Source organism: Procambarus clarkii, chromosome 20 (genome assembly GCF_040958095.1).
Source record: "Procambarus clarkii isolate CNS0578487 chromosome 20, FALCON_Pclarkii_2.0, whole genome shotgun sequence".
Lineage (NCBI taxonomy): Eukaryota > Metazoa > Arthropoda > Malacostraca > Decapoda > Cambaridae > Procambarus > Procambarus clarkii.
In genome coordinates this window covers 20,274,136-20,289,840 of record NC_091169.1, presented here as the reverse complement: position 1 = coordinate 20,289,840, position 15,705 = coordinate 20,274,136, and the positions used below count along the sequence as shown (strand labels likewise).

General features: G+C 46.9%; 1 protein-coding gene across 6 annotated transcripts in view; it reads left to right on the top strand.

Annotated features, from left to right (window-relative positions):
- Nucleotides 1-15,705, top strand: part of LOC123755372 (ras GTPase-activating protein raskol) — a 378,842-nt gene that overhangs the window by 180,984 nt on the left and 182,153 nt on the right. Inside the window, exon 1 of one of the 6 annotated variants that reach the window (XM_069327643.1) lies at nt 1,061-1,396. The exons of the other annotated variants lie outside the window; for them this stretch is intronic. Coding sequence (XP_069183744.1) covers nt 1,330-1,396 — 67 coding nt within the window. The 5' untranslated portion in view covers nt 1,061-1,329. Of the gene's footprint in view, nt 1-1,060; nt 1,397-15,705 lie in introns of those variants that run through there. 6 annotated transcript variants of the gene reach the window in all.

Below are 15,705 nucleotides of genomic sequence, written 5' to 3'. Positions count from 1 at the left end.
ACCTGGATTAGGACCTGGGGATGAGGAAAGTGTCGAGGACCTCCTTGATGCGGGTGTACAAGGAGGTCCAATTTGGGTGTGGGAGACGTGGAGGAGGACATCGTTGGTGAGGTGGAGGATGAGAGGGCCCCCCTTCGGATGCTCCGGATGTGACGTTTTGGGGCCCCTTCTCGAGTGTTGTAGACGATCAAAGGGCCCAATTAGGTGGTTCAGTTGCGACGGTTTTTTTGGGGATTCTTGCAGATAGTGAGAGGGGGGCCCTCGGATGCTCCTGGTGAGAGAGGGGCCCTCGGATGCTCCTGGTGAGAGAAGGGGGGAGGGCCCCTTATAGTGTAGATGTGGTTTTTGGTCTCCTGAATGCCTTAACATCGCGAGAGTATCTCTTACCGTTATTCAGAGTACAAATTGTTTAACCCTTAAATTGTACAGCTTCAGACAATTTAAGGATTAAATTTAGACTCTAAATCGGTGATCTTATAGCCCATGTTAGCGGTACATGTTAGGCCATGTTAGCGGTACATGTTAGCCCATGTTAGCGGTACATGTTAGGCCATGTTAGCGGTACATGTTAGGCCATGTTAGCGGTACATGTTAGGCCATGTTAGCGGAACATGTTAGGCCATGTTAGCGGTACATGTTAGGCCATGTTAGCGGTACATGTTAAGCCATGTTAGGCCATGTTATTAGTACATGTTGGAAGGACATGACTGGACATCCTTCTGCGTACAGGATACGTGTACATCTCCATTCCTGTGGATCAGGTACGATTCGAACATTGGACGCTGGCGAAGCACCGTTCGAGAAAAAGTTCGAACGTCCTCAGATGTGAGTCGTGTGTAAAGTGTGTTTCAGTCATAAACAACGGGGGTTTGGCGGCTGGATTAACGAGCATTTGGCCTTTGTTGATGAGGACAAAGGGTCAGTTAGTTTAGTTCATTTATTATGCACCCCATACCCATCTTGTGGGCGATAGTGGAAAGGGTTACAGAGACACGTAATGGGCTCAGGGACTGAACCCCACAATTCATTTAGCTAAGCAAGTTACAATCTTGATGATAACAATCTCAATCAAAGGGTCAACAGGCCGTCTTTATGAGAACGGGATTTTTGTATATTGAAAATTCGCCATTTTTGGAGGTTGTTCTCCGAGTGTGAGGTGGAAAAGAACAAGTTCCTCTTGATGTACGACTGTTCTATCGCCGCCTCCGGCGTCCTGCAGAAGGGGACTCAATAGAAACCTTTGGATTCACTTTTTGAAGAAGGACTTGATCAAGGTCCTGCTTGAGCCTGCGTGTGCACACTGGAGGCCAAGATGCACACCAAGCAGTCATGTTCACCCTCGAACGAACACTGTCCTGCCTCTCACTCCACACTCTGCTCTCACTTCGAGGCCCAGGTACGTGTGTGTGTTCACCTTGTGTTCATTCATCCCTTTTTAGTCCAGTTTTTCATTCAGTTCTTCATTCATCTCCCCTCCCCCCCACCCCCCCGAGTTTACTAGATATACGGAATATTCCCTGGTTTTCTTTCCCCCCTTCCAGTACCGCCTAGTATACCCAAGATACCCCTAGTATACCCAAGATACCCCTAGTATACCCAAGATACCCCTAGTATACCCTGGAATACCCAAGAGAATTCAGTAATAACGTACTGGGAAAATACTCCCCTCCCCCCCCCCCACCGATTACCTTTTTGCCCCTTTAAATCTAATTTGTTGTATTTATTTTTTGGGGGGGCTTTCAACCCCTTTCCATATTGTCCCTTTCAATTTAATTTGTTTTTATTTATTTATTTGCGCATTTGCTGTGAGTCGGAAATTCGGTTGCCGGCCAAAAATGGAATTTAGAAGGGCGTTATATTTTCAATTGAGCGGTTTGGATAGAATGTTATAGAACGGTGTTTCCGAACCGGGGGGGGGTGGAATTATCGGCGGAAAGCGCCAAGCCATTACGAATATATAGCACTTGAAAGGGATCAGGATAAGGATTTGGGATGGGACAGGGGAGAAGGAATGTTTGTGGGATGTCAGTGGTTAAGAAATGGTTCAGGGTGCGTGGAAGTGATTAAAGGTTGGGTTAGTGTAGCTAGGAGTGGATAGAAATGAATAGGTGGTTTGTTTACTAGGCTAGATGTGGTTGGGGATTGATTTAGCGTGACTGAAAGGGGTTTTGAAACGGTTGATGATCTGTAGAACAAATTACAAGCTAACATAGCAGACATGGGTTCACCGGATTATTTTTACCCTTATGTTATACATATATATGAATGAGTTTAAGTGGATATAAAGTAGATTAAGTGGAATGAGTTTAAGTGGATATAAACAGGAGCTGCGGCGAATGGACCAATAGGCTTTCTGCAGGTTAATTTTTCATATATTTTTATTGGTTTATGAGGCTGGGATTGGCTAAAGGTTCCTATAGAGGAACTGGTAAGGATAGGTAGTTGCTTTAGGTGTGGCTAAGAGTGGTTAGGGAGATGGTTTAAGGCGTATATTTTCAACAACTACCAAATTCTACTAGTACCAGATACTCCAGCAGTACCAGACCCTCACCAGTACCAGGCCCTCAGCAGTACCAGGCCCTCACCAGTACCAGGCCCTCACCCGTACCAGGCCCTCACCAGTACCAGGCCCTCACCAGTACCAGGCCCCTCAGCAGTACCAGGCCCTCACCAGTACCAGGCCCTCACCAGTACCAGGCCCTCACTACTACCAGGCCCTCACTAGTACCAGGCCCCTCAGCAGTACCAGGCCCTCACCAGTACCAGACCCTCACCAGTACCAGGCCCTCACCAGTACCAGGCCCCTCAGCAGTACCAGGCCCCTCAGCAGTACCAGGCCCTCACCCGTACCAGGCCCTCACCAGTACCAGGCCCTCACCAGTACCAGGCCCTCAGCAGTACCAGGCCCTCAGCAGTACCAGGCCCTCAGCAGTACCAGGCCCTCACCAGTACCAGGCCCCTCAGCAGTACCAGGCCCCTCAGCAGTACCAGGCCCCTCAGCAGTACCAGGCCCTCACCAGTACCAGGCCCTCACCAGTGCCAGGCCCTCACCAGTACCAGGCCCTCACTACTACCAGGCCCTCACTAGTACCAGGCCCCTCAGCAGTACCAGGCCCTCACTCGTACCAGGCCCTCACCAGTACCAGGCCCTCACCCGTACCAGACCCTCACCAGTACCAGGCCCTCACCAGTACCAGACCCTCACCAGTATCAGGCCCTCACCAGTACCAGACCCTCACCAGTACCAGACCCTCACCAGTACCAGACCCTCACCAGTACCAGACCCTCACCAGTACCAGGCCCTCACCAGTACCAGGCCCTCACCAGTACCAGACCCTCACCAGTACCAGACCCTCACCAGTACCAGGCCCTCACCAGTACCAGGCCCTCACCAGTACCAGGCCCTCAACAGTACCAGATCCTCACCAGTACCAGACCCTCACCAGTACCAGGCCCTCACCAGTACCAGGCCCCTCACCAGTACCAGGCCCTCACCAGTACCAGGCCCTCACCAGTACCAGGCCCTCACCAGTACCAGGCCCTCACCAGTACCAGGCCCTCACCAGTACCAGGCCCTCACCAGTACCAGGCCCTCACCAGTACCAGACCCTCACCAGTACCAGGCCCTCACCAGTACCAGGCCCTCAACAGTACCAGATCCTCACCAGTACCAGACCCTCACCAGTACCAGGCCCTCACCAGTACCAGGCCCTCACCAGTACCAGGCCCTCACCAGTACCAGGCCCTCACCAGTACCAGGCCCCTCACCAGTACCAGGCCCTCACCAGTACCCCCCAAACAGCCGGAGGATTTATGACAAGTCGTAAATCTTTCCTTGTTTACCTAGTCGTCTGTGTCGCTCTTAGGGCCTCGGAGCCCAGGATGAGGGGGGGTGGGGGGGTAAAAAAAAAAAAAAGGGGGGGTTGTTTTTAAAGCGAGCGCGACCCCCCCCCCCTTCCCCCCTCCCCCCCCCCCCCCTCCCACCTTCTCACTTGTTTTACCCTCTCGTGTAAAGTTTGACACTGTTTTTTTTTTTTTTTTTTTTTGTTCATGGTGTCTTGAAAGTTATTTTCTTGCAAGGAATTTTTTTTTGTTTTCGAACTCTTTGATGCTCGGTTTGGTGTTTTGAACACTTTGGATCCCTGTTTGGTTAATTCCTTCTGAAGACGTGTTTTTAAATACGAAAGTACTTACGGAAATTCCTGTTTCCATAAGTACTTTCGGGCTCTGAGACTGTCTCATTTTTTTATCACGAGTTAATTTTCGTGATTTACACACACATATAGTGTGTGTGTATTCACCTAGTTGTATTCACCTAGTTGTGTTTGCGGGGGTTGAGCTTTGCTCTTTCGGCCCGCCTCTCAACTGTCAATCAACTATTTACTAACTACTTTTTTTTTCCACACCAAACACTCACCCCAGGAAGCAGCCCGTGACAGCTGACTAACTCCCAGGTACCTATTTACTGCTAGGTAACAGGGGCATTCAGGTTGAAAGAAACTTTGCCCATTTGTTTCTGCCTCGTGCGGGAATCGAACCCGCGCCACAGAATTACGAGTCCTGCGCGCTATCCACCAGGGGCCCCCCTGTGTGTGTGTGTGTGTGTGTGTGTGTGTGTGTGTGTGTGTGTGTGTGTGTGTGTGTGTGTGTGTGTGTGTGTGTGTGTGTGTGTACTCACCTAGTTGTACTCACCTAGTTGTGTTTGCGGGGGGTTGAGCTCTGGCTCTTTGGTCCCGCCTCTCAACCGTCAATCAACAGGTGTACAGATTCCTGAGCCTATTGGGCTCTATCTATCATATCTACACTTGAAACTGTGTATGGAGTCAGCCTCCACCACATTACTTCCTAATGCATTCCATTTGTCAACCACTCTGACACTAAAAAAGTTCTTTCTAATATCTCTGTGGCTCATTTGGGCACTCAGTTTCCACCTGTGTCCCCTAGTGCGTGTGCCCCCTGTGTTAAATAGTCTGTCTTTATCTACCCTATCAATTCCCTTGAGAATCTTGAATGTGGTGATCATGTCCCCCCTAACTCTTCTGTCTTCCAGTGAAATGAGGTTTAATTCCCGTAGTCTCTCCTCGTAGCTCATACCTCTCAGCTCGGGTACTAGTCTGGTGGTAAACCTTTGATGACGTATTAGGTTAAAAAAATAGACGTATTAGGTGAAAAAATTAGACGTGTTAGGTGAGAAAATTAGACGTGTTAGGTGAAAAAAATTAGACGTATTAGGTTAAAAAATTAGACGTGTTAGGTTAAAAAATTAGGCGTATTAGGTTAAAAAATTAGACGTATTAGGTTAAAAAAAAAGATGTATTAGGTTAAAAAATTAGACGTGTTAGGTGAAAAAACTAGACGTATTACGTATTAGATTAAAAAATTAGACGTATTAGGTTAAAAATTAAACGTATTAGGTTAAAAAATTAGACGTATTAGGTTAAAAAATTAGATTTATTAGGTTAAATAAATTAGACGTATTAGGTTAAAAATAGACGTATTAGGTTAAAAAATTAGATTTATTAGGTTAAATAAATTAGACGTATTAGGTTAAAAATAGACGTATTAGGTGAAAAAATTAGACGTTAGATGAAAAAATTAGACGTATTTGGTGAAAAAATTAGACGTGTTAGGTGAAAAATTTAGACGTATTAGGTGACAAAAATAGACGTGTTAGGTAAAAAAATTAGACGTGTTAGGTGAGAAAATTAGACGTATTAGGTGAAAGGACGTGTTGGGCAAAGAGTGGGGCGGGTTGTGGGTGTGTACGGGTTCGGGGGGATGATTGGGAGGGGGTTGGGGGGGATTGGGAGGTGGATTGGTGGGGGGGGGGTGACTACCAGGTACTTACCCAAGTCGTGACTGGGCGCAGCTTCGTCAGGAGCTGAAGTACCAGGTGGGGCACGACCTGCCTTCCCCTGCCCCCTTCCCTTCCCTTCTTACCCCTCCCTTCCCTTCCTTCCCCCCTCCCCCACCTCACCCTTCCCTTCCCCAAACCCTTCACTTTTCTTCCCAGTTCCCATTTTCTTCCCTTCCCCCAGTCTCCCCTTTCCTTCCCATTTTCTCCCCTTTCCTTACCTATTTTCAGCCTTTCCTACCCTGGCTAGGACCGTCCAGTACTCTGGCTAGGACCGTCCAGTACTCTGACTAGGACCGTCCAGTACTCTGACTAGGACCGTCCAGTACTCTGACTAGGACCGTCCAGTACTCTGACTAGGACCGTCCAGTACTCTGGCTAGGACCGTCCAGTACTCTGACCAGGACTGAGTGACTCTTCCGCCCATCTTCCCACTCTTCCTGTCGTCTTATCCCCCCCTTGTAAGACTCAAGTCTTGCAGGTAAGACTAGCAACAAGAGAACTTGTTTGCAACTTCTCTTGCAACAAGAGAACTTGTTTGCAACTTCTCTTGCAACAAGAGAACTTGTTTGCAACTTCTCTTGCAACAAGAGAACTTGTTTGCAACTTCTCTTGCAACAAGAGAACTTGTTTGCAACTTCTCTTGCAACAAGAGAACTGAATAATTCACGTTGCTTATATGCAAATAACTCGCTGTTGTTTACATTTGTCGGAGGAAAGTGTTTTATTAGCCGCATTTTGAAAGCCAAACAGCAAAGGAATGATTGGTTTCTTGTGCTGCCTTAGGTAGGGGTTCCGTGCCGAGGCAGCATACTCTTTAATATGCCTGGGTAGGGGTGGGTGTGTACTGTGGGTCGGATTCTAGCTCTTGGGTCATACCTTTACGGTCTAGAGGTTGTGTAGGTGATGCGTCCATTGTGTACGGTGTTTTCTGGTCTGTAGGAGTATTTGAGCTTCTCGTTTTTCCTTCCCTTCCTCTCTTGTCCTCCTCTTCCTCTCCTGTCCTCCTCCTCTTCCTCTTCCTCTCCCACTGGCCTCTTAGTAGTGATGGTTGCACCTCCCTGTACCTCATGCACGCACCTCTTTCCCACCCCCATTACATCTCCTTCTCTCACACCTTCTCACTCATATCTCCTTCCTTCACACCCCCTTTCCCACTCTCCACACACCTCCCTCTCCCGTCTAACACACCACTGCTCTAAATCCTCCCTCCCCCCTTCTTCCACCCCCTCCCTAACCCCACCTTTCTACCTGGGTCCCCCTTTTTTCAGCTCAAGCACCTTTTTTTTTTTGTAATAATTATTTCAAAACATCTGAGGAAGACTTTCACCTGGAGTGGCAGCCAAAGTTGGCCGCTCCATTGAGAAAGGCTGAACTGCGGACTACTTACTCACTTACTAGAGGTTGTAATCAATGAGTGGGTGTAGTACTACGTTGTTTACTGTTGGTCTTGCTCTCACCACTCACTCTCACGTGGGTAGTTTGTTTACCTTATTTGTGTTGTGTTTTAATTCCCATCGCGGGAGAGGAACTTTGTACTCGCCTAGTTGGGCTTGCGGGGGTTGAGCTTTGGCTCTTTGGTCCCGCCTCTCAACTGGAAATCAATTGGTGTACAGATGCCTGAGCCTACTGGGCTCTATCATATCTACATTTGAAACTGTGTATGGAGTCAGCCTCCACCACATCACTGCCTAATGCATTCCATTTCCTAACTACTCTGACATTAAACAAGTTGTTTTTAATGTATGTATGGCTCATTTGGGCACTCAATTTCCACCTGTATCCCCTAGTGCGTGTGGCCCCTGTGTTATAGAAACTGTCTTTATCTACTATTATCAATTCCTCTGAGAATCTTGCATGCGGAGATCATGTCTCCCCCTAACTCTTATGTCTTTTAGCGACGTGTGGTTTAGTTTCCGTAGTCTCTTCTAGTGTCTCATGCCTCTTAGTTCGGGTACTTGTCTGGTAGCAGACCTCTGAAGTTTCTCCAATTTAGTTTTATATTTAATGAGATACAGACTCGTGTGTGAGTGTGCATGAGATTATATATATATATATATATATATATATATATATATATATATATATATAATTTCATTCACTTGCACCTATATATTAGGCCTATATCGAGGTCACCTCAAGGTGGCACTAGCATCCTCTCCCCAAGATGCAACTCCTTAATGGCTGTCTAACCCCCCCAGGTACCTATTTACTACTCGGGTAAACAGATGCATTAGGTGAAAGGAAATGTGACCGACCATATCTGTTCCGCCCGGGGATCCAACCCAGGATCCCCAGTTGTAAATGGAACCCATGTAACCACTGCACTAGAGGAAAGGTTAGGGGCCGTGACGCTGAAATACGAAATACGCTGAGATACGAAATACTCTGAAATGTTAAATACGCTGAAATACGAAATACGCTGAAATACGACATACGTTGAAATACGAAATACGCTGAAATACGAAATACGCGTATTTCAGCAACAAATCTTCCCTGAAGCGTCCGGGAATAGTCCCACGTGCTCCCTACTTCATAATGGGGGCTAATGGGACACCCCATTTGTTTCCCCATTTAGACGATAGCAGCTAACGTCTTAATTAAGCTTCCCAAGTATTAGCAACGAGAGATTCGTACCGGCTGACTTTTCCACGCAAGACTGTGATTGAAATTGGAATAAGTTTATTGAGGTGAAATTCCACACTAAGGGATGAGGTAGCTCAAGCTATTCTCACCCCCCCCCCCCGTTAAGGCTGTGATTACCTAACGATGATTTCGGGGCTCAGCGTCCCCGTGGCCCTGTCCTCCGCCAGGCCAGTGGTGATGTAGATCTTGGTACACCGGGTGGGGTTCAGTGCGACATTTTTCCTACCCCAATGTTCGTTCAGATAAGACGTTTGGCAGCATGGAAGGGAGTTCAAGTTCAAGTACAAGTATGTTTATTGAGATAAGCAATAAATACATCTCAAAGGGATAGAGTAGCTTAGGCTATTTCTACCCCCCTAATGGAAGGGAGGATGCTAGTGGGGGTAGTGAAAGGGGGGGCTAAATGGGGGGGGAGGCAGGGGGAGTAAACTAGTGGGAGTAGGCAGAGAGGGAACAAATGGAGGGAGGAGAGTAATAAATGGAGGGATGGGAGGGAAGTAATGGAGGGTTGCCCATTTTTTTTCTCTTAAATCACGAATATTTACGAACCACAATCGCTTCATCTACTCTCTCAAAAGATGAATTATAAAACAATTTATATTCTTTTTTTTCCCCATTCTTGTCTCGCTAGTGTGTGTGTGTGTGTGTGTGTGTGTGTGTGTGTGTGTGTGTGTGTGTGTGTGTGTGTGTGTGTGTGTGTGTGTGTGTGTGTGTGTACTCACCAGGGATGTGTACTCACTGGAATGTACTCACAGGAGCCACTGTTATCCACTTTCAGATTGTTCTGGACTTAACATAAGAACAAAGGTAACTGCAGAAGGCCTATTGGCCCATACGAGGCAGCTCCTATTTATAACCAGTCATTTACTTTTAAAACTGTTTTTGAACAATATTCAACCTTCTCTCTCTCTCTCTCTCTCTCTCTCTCTCTCTCTCTCTCTCTCTCTCTCTCTCTCTCTCTCTCTCTCTCTGTCTCTCTCTCTCTCTCTCTGTCTCTCTCTCTCTCTCTCTCTCTCTCTCTCTCTCTCTCTCTCTCTCTCTCTCTCTCTCTCTCTCTCTCTCTCTCTCTCTCTCTCTCTCTCTCTCTCTCACTCACTGCTGTGTCACCCTTATATAAAAAAAACACACACACGGTAAAAACAGGATTCACCTGTTTTAGCTTAGCGTAATGGAGGTCTTTGAAGAGAGAAAATTACCCTTCAAACATTATCAAAACTCCGGCTCGGGCCAAAGTCATCTGGTCCTCCTTTTTTAGAATTCTGGATGAGTTTTTAATATAATTTCACTCTTCAAAAACCTTGAGCAGGGGATCTTATATTTTTGTTTAATATATAATTCTCCTGCAGTGCCACAGGCACGCTCTCTCTGTGTCTCTCTGTCTCTCTCGCTCTCTCTCTCTCTCTCTCTCTCTCTCTCTCTCTCTCTCTCTCTCTCTGTCTGTCTGTCTGTCTGTCTGTCTGTCTGTCTGTCTGTCTGTCTGTCTCTCTCTCTCTCTCTCTCTCTCTCTCTCTCTGTCTCTCTCTCTCTCTCTCTCTCTCTCTCTCTCTCTCTCTTGAAGCTGGTAGCTGGCAGCTCTTTGGGTAATAGTTGTTTCGTTTAGCTTGAAACACAAATTTCTATAAATCTTTCGAAGATTTTTGCCAATTTTTGTTGATCTTCAAGATTTTTTTATCTTAATTAGTTGGTATTGATTTTATTAACCTTTTCTCTTTACCAATAGTCGGTGGCACTTTCTTGTCACCCAGAGTGTGGAGTGGGTTGCCTTCTTGTCACCCAGAGTGTGGAGTGGGTTGCCTTCTTGTCACCCAGAGTGTGGAGTGGGTTGCCTTCTTGTCACCCAGAATGTGGAGTGGGTTGCCTTCTTGTCACCCAGAGTGTGGAGTGGGTTGCCTTCTTGTCACCCAGAGTGTGGAGTGGGTTGCCTTCTTGTCACCCAGAGTGTGGAGTGGGTTGCCTTCTTACCCAGCCTGGGGCCAGGGGCCAGATTCACGAAAGCACTTACGCAAATACTTACGAACGTGTACATCTTTCCTCAATTTTTGACGGCTTTGGTTACATTTATTAAACAGTTTACAAGCATGAAAACTTGCCAATCAACTGTTGTTATTGTTATAAACAGCCTCCTGGTGCTTCGGAGCTCATTACTTGTTTAATAATTGTAAACAAAACCTGCCAAAGATTGAGAAAAGATGTATAGGTTCGTAAGTGCTTGCGTAAGTACTTTCGTGAATCTGGCCCCAGGTTTGCCATGAGATAACTTGGTCCAACAGGCTGTTGTTGCTCGAGGAGCCTCGCAGGCCCACATATCCACTACAACCCGCTTGATCCACTACTTCTTGCAGGGAAGTGTCTTAACTGCTTCTTGCAGTGTTGTTGTTGTTGTTGTTATAGATTCAGTTACTCGGAACAAGTTCCAAGTAGCACGGGCTATGGTGAGCCCGTAACTTACCTGGCACAGGAGCGGGGCAAGTAGCACGGGCTATGGTGAGCCCGTAACTTACCTGGCACAGGAGCGGGGCAAGTAGCACGGGCTATGGTGAGCCCGTAACTTACCTGGCACAGGAGCGGGGCAAGTAGCACGGGCTATGGTGAGCCCGTAACTTACCTGGCACAGGAGCGGGGCAAGTAGCACGGGCTATGGTGAGCCCGTAACTTACCTGGCACAGGAGCGGGACAAGTAGCACGGGCTATGGTGAGCCCGTAACTTACCTGGCACAGGAGCGGGACAAGTAGCACGGGCTATGGTGAGCCCGTAACTTACCTGGCACAGGAGCGGGGCAAGTAGCACGGGCTATGGTGAGCCCGTAACTTACCTGGCACAGGAGCGGGGCAAGTAGCACGGGCTATGGTGAGCCCCTAGCTTACCTGACACGGGAGCGGGGCAAGTAGCACGGGCTATGGTGAGCCCCTAGCTTACCTGACACGGGAGCGGGGCAAGTAGCACGGGCTATGGTGAGCCCCTAGCTTACCTGACACGGGAGCGGGGCAAGTAGCACGGGCTACTTGCACCAATCAGGAAAGAGATGGCGCTGTTAACGGAGTGAGAAACCACGTGACTTCGCCAAACAAGTCATAGCATGTTTTGAACTAGAAATTTCAGTGTTTTCCTTCATATTGACTGGTGAATACATTATTATTTTGTAATTGTAATTAAATGTAATACATATTTCTCTGTTACAGGTATGTGAGCAAGTACAGGTGTGACCAGCGGACAGGTGTGTTAAGGTAAGTGTGGCTGTTGTGGATGAAAGTTACAGGTGTATTCACCAAGTTGTGCTTGCGGGGAGTTGAGCTCTGGCTCTTTGGTCCCGCCTCTCAACTGTCAATCAACTGGTGTACAGATTTCTGAGCCTACTGGGCTCTATCATATCTACATTTGAAACTGTGTATGGAGTCAGCCTCCACCACATCACTGCCTAATACATTCCATCCGTTAACTACTCTGACACTGAACATGTAATCGCACATTTGTTGTCCGCGTGTGTGCGTGTGCTTGTGTGTGCGTGTGCGTGCGTGTGCGTGTGACGCGGGAACTATTATGGATGTTTGGGAAGCAGTATTGGGATTTGAGAACCAGTACAGGTGTGTGTGTGTGTGCGTGTGACGCGGGAAGTATTATGGATGTTTGGGAAGCCGTATTGGGATTTGAGAACCAGTACAGGTGTGTGTGTGTGTGCGTGTGCGTGTGACGCGGGAAGTATTATGGATGTTTGGGAAGCAGTATTGGGATTTGAGAACCAGTACAGGTGTGTGTGTGTGTGGGGGGGGGGGAATAAGTGCTGGTGTCTGGAAAGAACTGAAGGTGTGTGAGGGAAACAACAGGTATTTGCGAGAACTACAGGTGTATTAAGAAGAAACACAGGTGTGTGAGGAGAAACACAGGTGTGTGAGGAGAAACACAGGTGTGTGAGGAGAAACACAGGAACATGGCGTGAACATGATGTCAACATGACGCGAACGGTTCAGGTGCGTGCGTGTAGCATGGTTCAGGTGTGTGTGTGCGTGTAGCATGTTACAGGTGTGTGTGTGTAGCATGGTTCAGGTGTGTGTGTGCGTGTAGCATGTTACAGGTGTGTGTGTTTACTAGTTGTGTTTTTACGGGGGTTGAGCTTTGCTCTTTCGGCCCGCCTCTCAACTGTCAATCAACACACACAAATGTGTGTGTGTGTGTGTGCGTGCGTGCGTGTGGTAACACCATGGTACAGCACAACAGTATTCATGAGCAGCTATACTCTCAAGGCTGACTGGAAGGTGACTGCGGCCACCAAACAACCTCTTCCCCACCACCAATTACACCAGCTTAATTACCCAACCACCCACTTGAGACTTTCACTGGTAATTACCATTGCTGCGTACCCGCCACTCTCCTGCGCTTGCGCATACATAAGTCTATCTCTCTCTCCCCCCCTAGCCTGACCTCTCAAGCTGTCACACACGGGCGGAAAAATGGTGTATTAAAGCACCCGATCCTAACCGTACGAACCACGCATAGAAAACGCAATTTTTTTTGCGAGCGGCTATAGGCTGTATAGTACATCATAGTATGTCTGTTGGGGGATTTTGTCATCGCAATGTAATGTATTATTCGGGAAGAGAGCTAAAACTCACACACACACACACACACACACACACACACACACACACACACACACACACACACACACACACACACACACACACACACACACACACACACACACAGGGGGCCTCGTAGCCTGGTGGATAGCACGCAGGATTCGTAATTCTGTGGCGCGGGTTCGATTCCCGCACGAGGCAGAAACAAATGGGCAAAGTTTCTTTCACCCTGAATGCCCCTGTTACCTAGCAGTAAATAGGTACCTGGGAGTTAGTCAGCTGTCACGGGCTGCTTCCTGGGGTGTGTGTGTGTGTGTGTGGTGTGGAAAAAAAAAATAGTTAGTAAACAGTTGATTGACAGTTGAGAGGCGGGCCGAAAGAGCAAAGCTCAACCCCCGTAAAAACACAACTAGTAAACACAACTAGTAAACACACAGTTGAGAGGCGGGACCAAACAGCCAGAGCTCAACCCCCGCAAGCAAAAGAGGACGAAGAGGCACAGGCGAATGGAAAGTGTAGAAGAGATAGAAAAAATTACACATTGAATTGTTATAGAGAACATACACTATTATGCAGTAGAGTTTCTACCACAGTATGGACAAGCAGTTCAAGAGCAACGCTAATTCATCGCGTTGAATTAGCCACGCGATGAATTAGCTCATTCATCGCCGAATTAACGTCATCAATGTTGAATTGGCTGTTGTTGTTATAGATTCAGCTTCTCGGAACAAGTTTCAAGTAGCACGGGCTATGGTGAGCCCGTAGTGGACTTACCTGACACGGGAGCGGTGCCTTGAATTGGCAGTTCCTGTTGAATATTGTGCTTACTGGCACCAGGCGTTGCTGTCATTGACCTTGTGTCAGTGAAGACGATGACACGGTCTGGTCGGGTCTGTGAGGATGTGACACACATCCTGGTCGGGTCTGTGAGGATGTGACACACATCCTGGTCGGGTCTGTGAGGATGTGACACACATCCTGGTCGGGCCTGAGAAGGATGTGACACACGGTCTCCTGGGTCTTGTAGTTCAAAATTCTGAAAAGTTTGACATCTTCAGACATGAGAGTTCCACCCTCCTTGTGTGAGGACGTTATCGGGGACACAAACTTCTGGTCACAAAGAGACTTCCACTCAAGACTTGACGGCCGAGACTGAGAGCCGAGACTGAGAGCCGAAGCTGAGAGCCGAGATTGAGGGCCAAGACTTGTCACAGAGTTTACAATCTGATTATTCTGGTAGTGGCTCAGCTTCACTAACCTACCAGATGTGCCTATAGCCAAGGCGAATTATCGCATTGACTACATCAAATTGCCTGGTCCGGTTACTGTGCTGACCATACAAATACCTATTATTACAAAAATTGGCATAGCTTTTAATACTGCAGCTCTCAGGTCTCTGGGCATTTCTTAGTAACTTCTAAATCTGAAGTAATTTCTTTAATTTGTATGTTTGTAATAATTGCATTAGATAGTCCAAAGTCATAATCAGTGTTTTCTTTCCTGCAAGCCTCATTGGCCAATCGATCTACAAAGTCATGTTTTCCAACTCCAACATGGGATGGGATCCACTCAAATTTTATACAATAGTTATTATCATTGGCAAAAATTTACATTCCAGTTAATATTACAAGCTACTTCAGACATAAATTGTAATGGGTTATTTAAGGACTGCAGAGCACTTTTAGAGTCACAGAATATCACTCCATCACCATTGAGCTTAAGGTACTCAGTGGCTAGATAAATGCCCAATAATTCAATCTGTGTCGTGCTTGCCCAGTTGTTCAGTCTCTGTGTACTAGACATGATCATTTCATTCCCTTTATATACTGCACATGCACAACCTGTTCTACCAGTACCCAATTGCACAGAAGATGATTGAGATTTTGAAGATGACTGTCAATAGCTTCAAGTATAATACATCTCATAGTTTCAGTGTTATAGACTTATTGTACACTGATGGGTGTATAATGTAGAGAGACCTACACATATCTTTCCCAGGGGCGGAATATAGTGAACAGTTTTGTCAGGATTAAGAGACATTCAGTTTCATAAGTACACTGCGATGTGGATTCTTGCCTCAGCCAGAAGAATCGGACACATTAGACTGACTGTTGAGAGGCGGAACCAAAGAGCCTTAGCTCAACCCCCTGCAAGCACAACTAGGCGAGTACAACTGTGTGAGTACAGTGGAGGGAACATCCACTGCTGATCTTTACTGAAGCTTTACTGAATCTTCAGCTTAATCCACTTGTATGTGTTAAATAGTTTTTGTATTTAGATGTATTTAATATTTAGTATCAGCGGTTGTTATAACCTTTATTAATCGTTTATATAGTTCATTCATCGTTCTTCATTAGCATTTTATTGAAGCATTCATCACTTTGTTGCATGTGGCAGGTGTTGTGAGTCATGGGATGATGACGAGGGCATAGATAGTGATGATGATGATGATACATGTATTTCATCATTCCTCCTCAGTTTTAATACTCAACAGCAACCTCCCCTCCCCCCCCCCCCCTTATTCATTGACCATTGGGCACTGATTACCACCGTCGACATGAGCAAGAGAAGGAAAGAGACAAATAAAAGAAAAAGGTTATCACTCGGACCAGATATGAGGCCGCACTTCA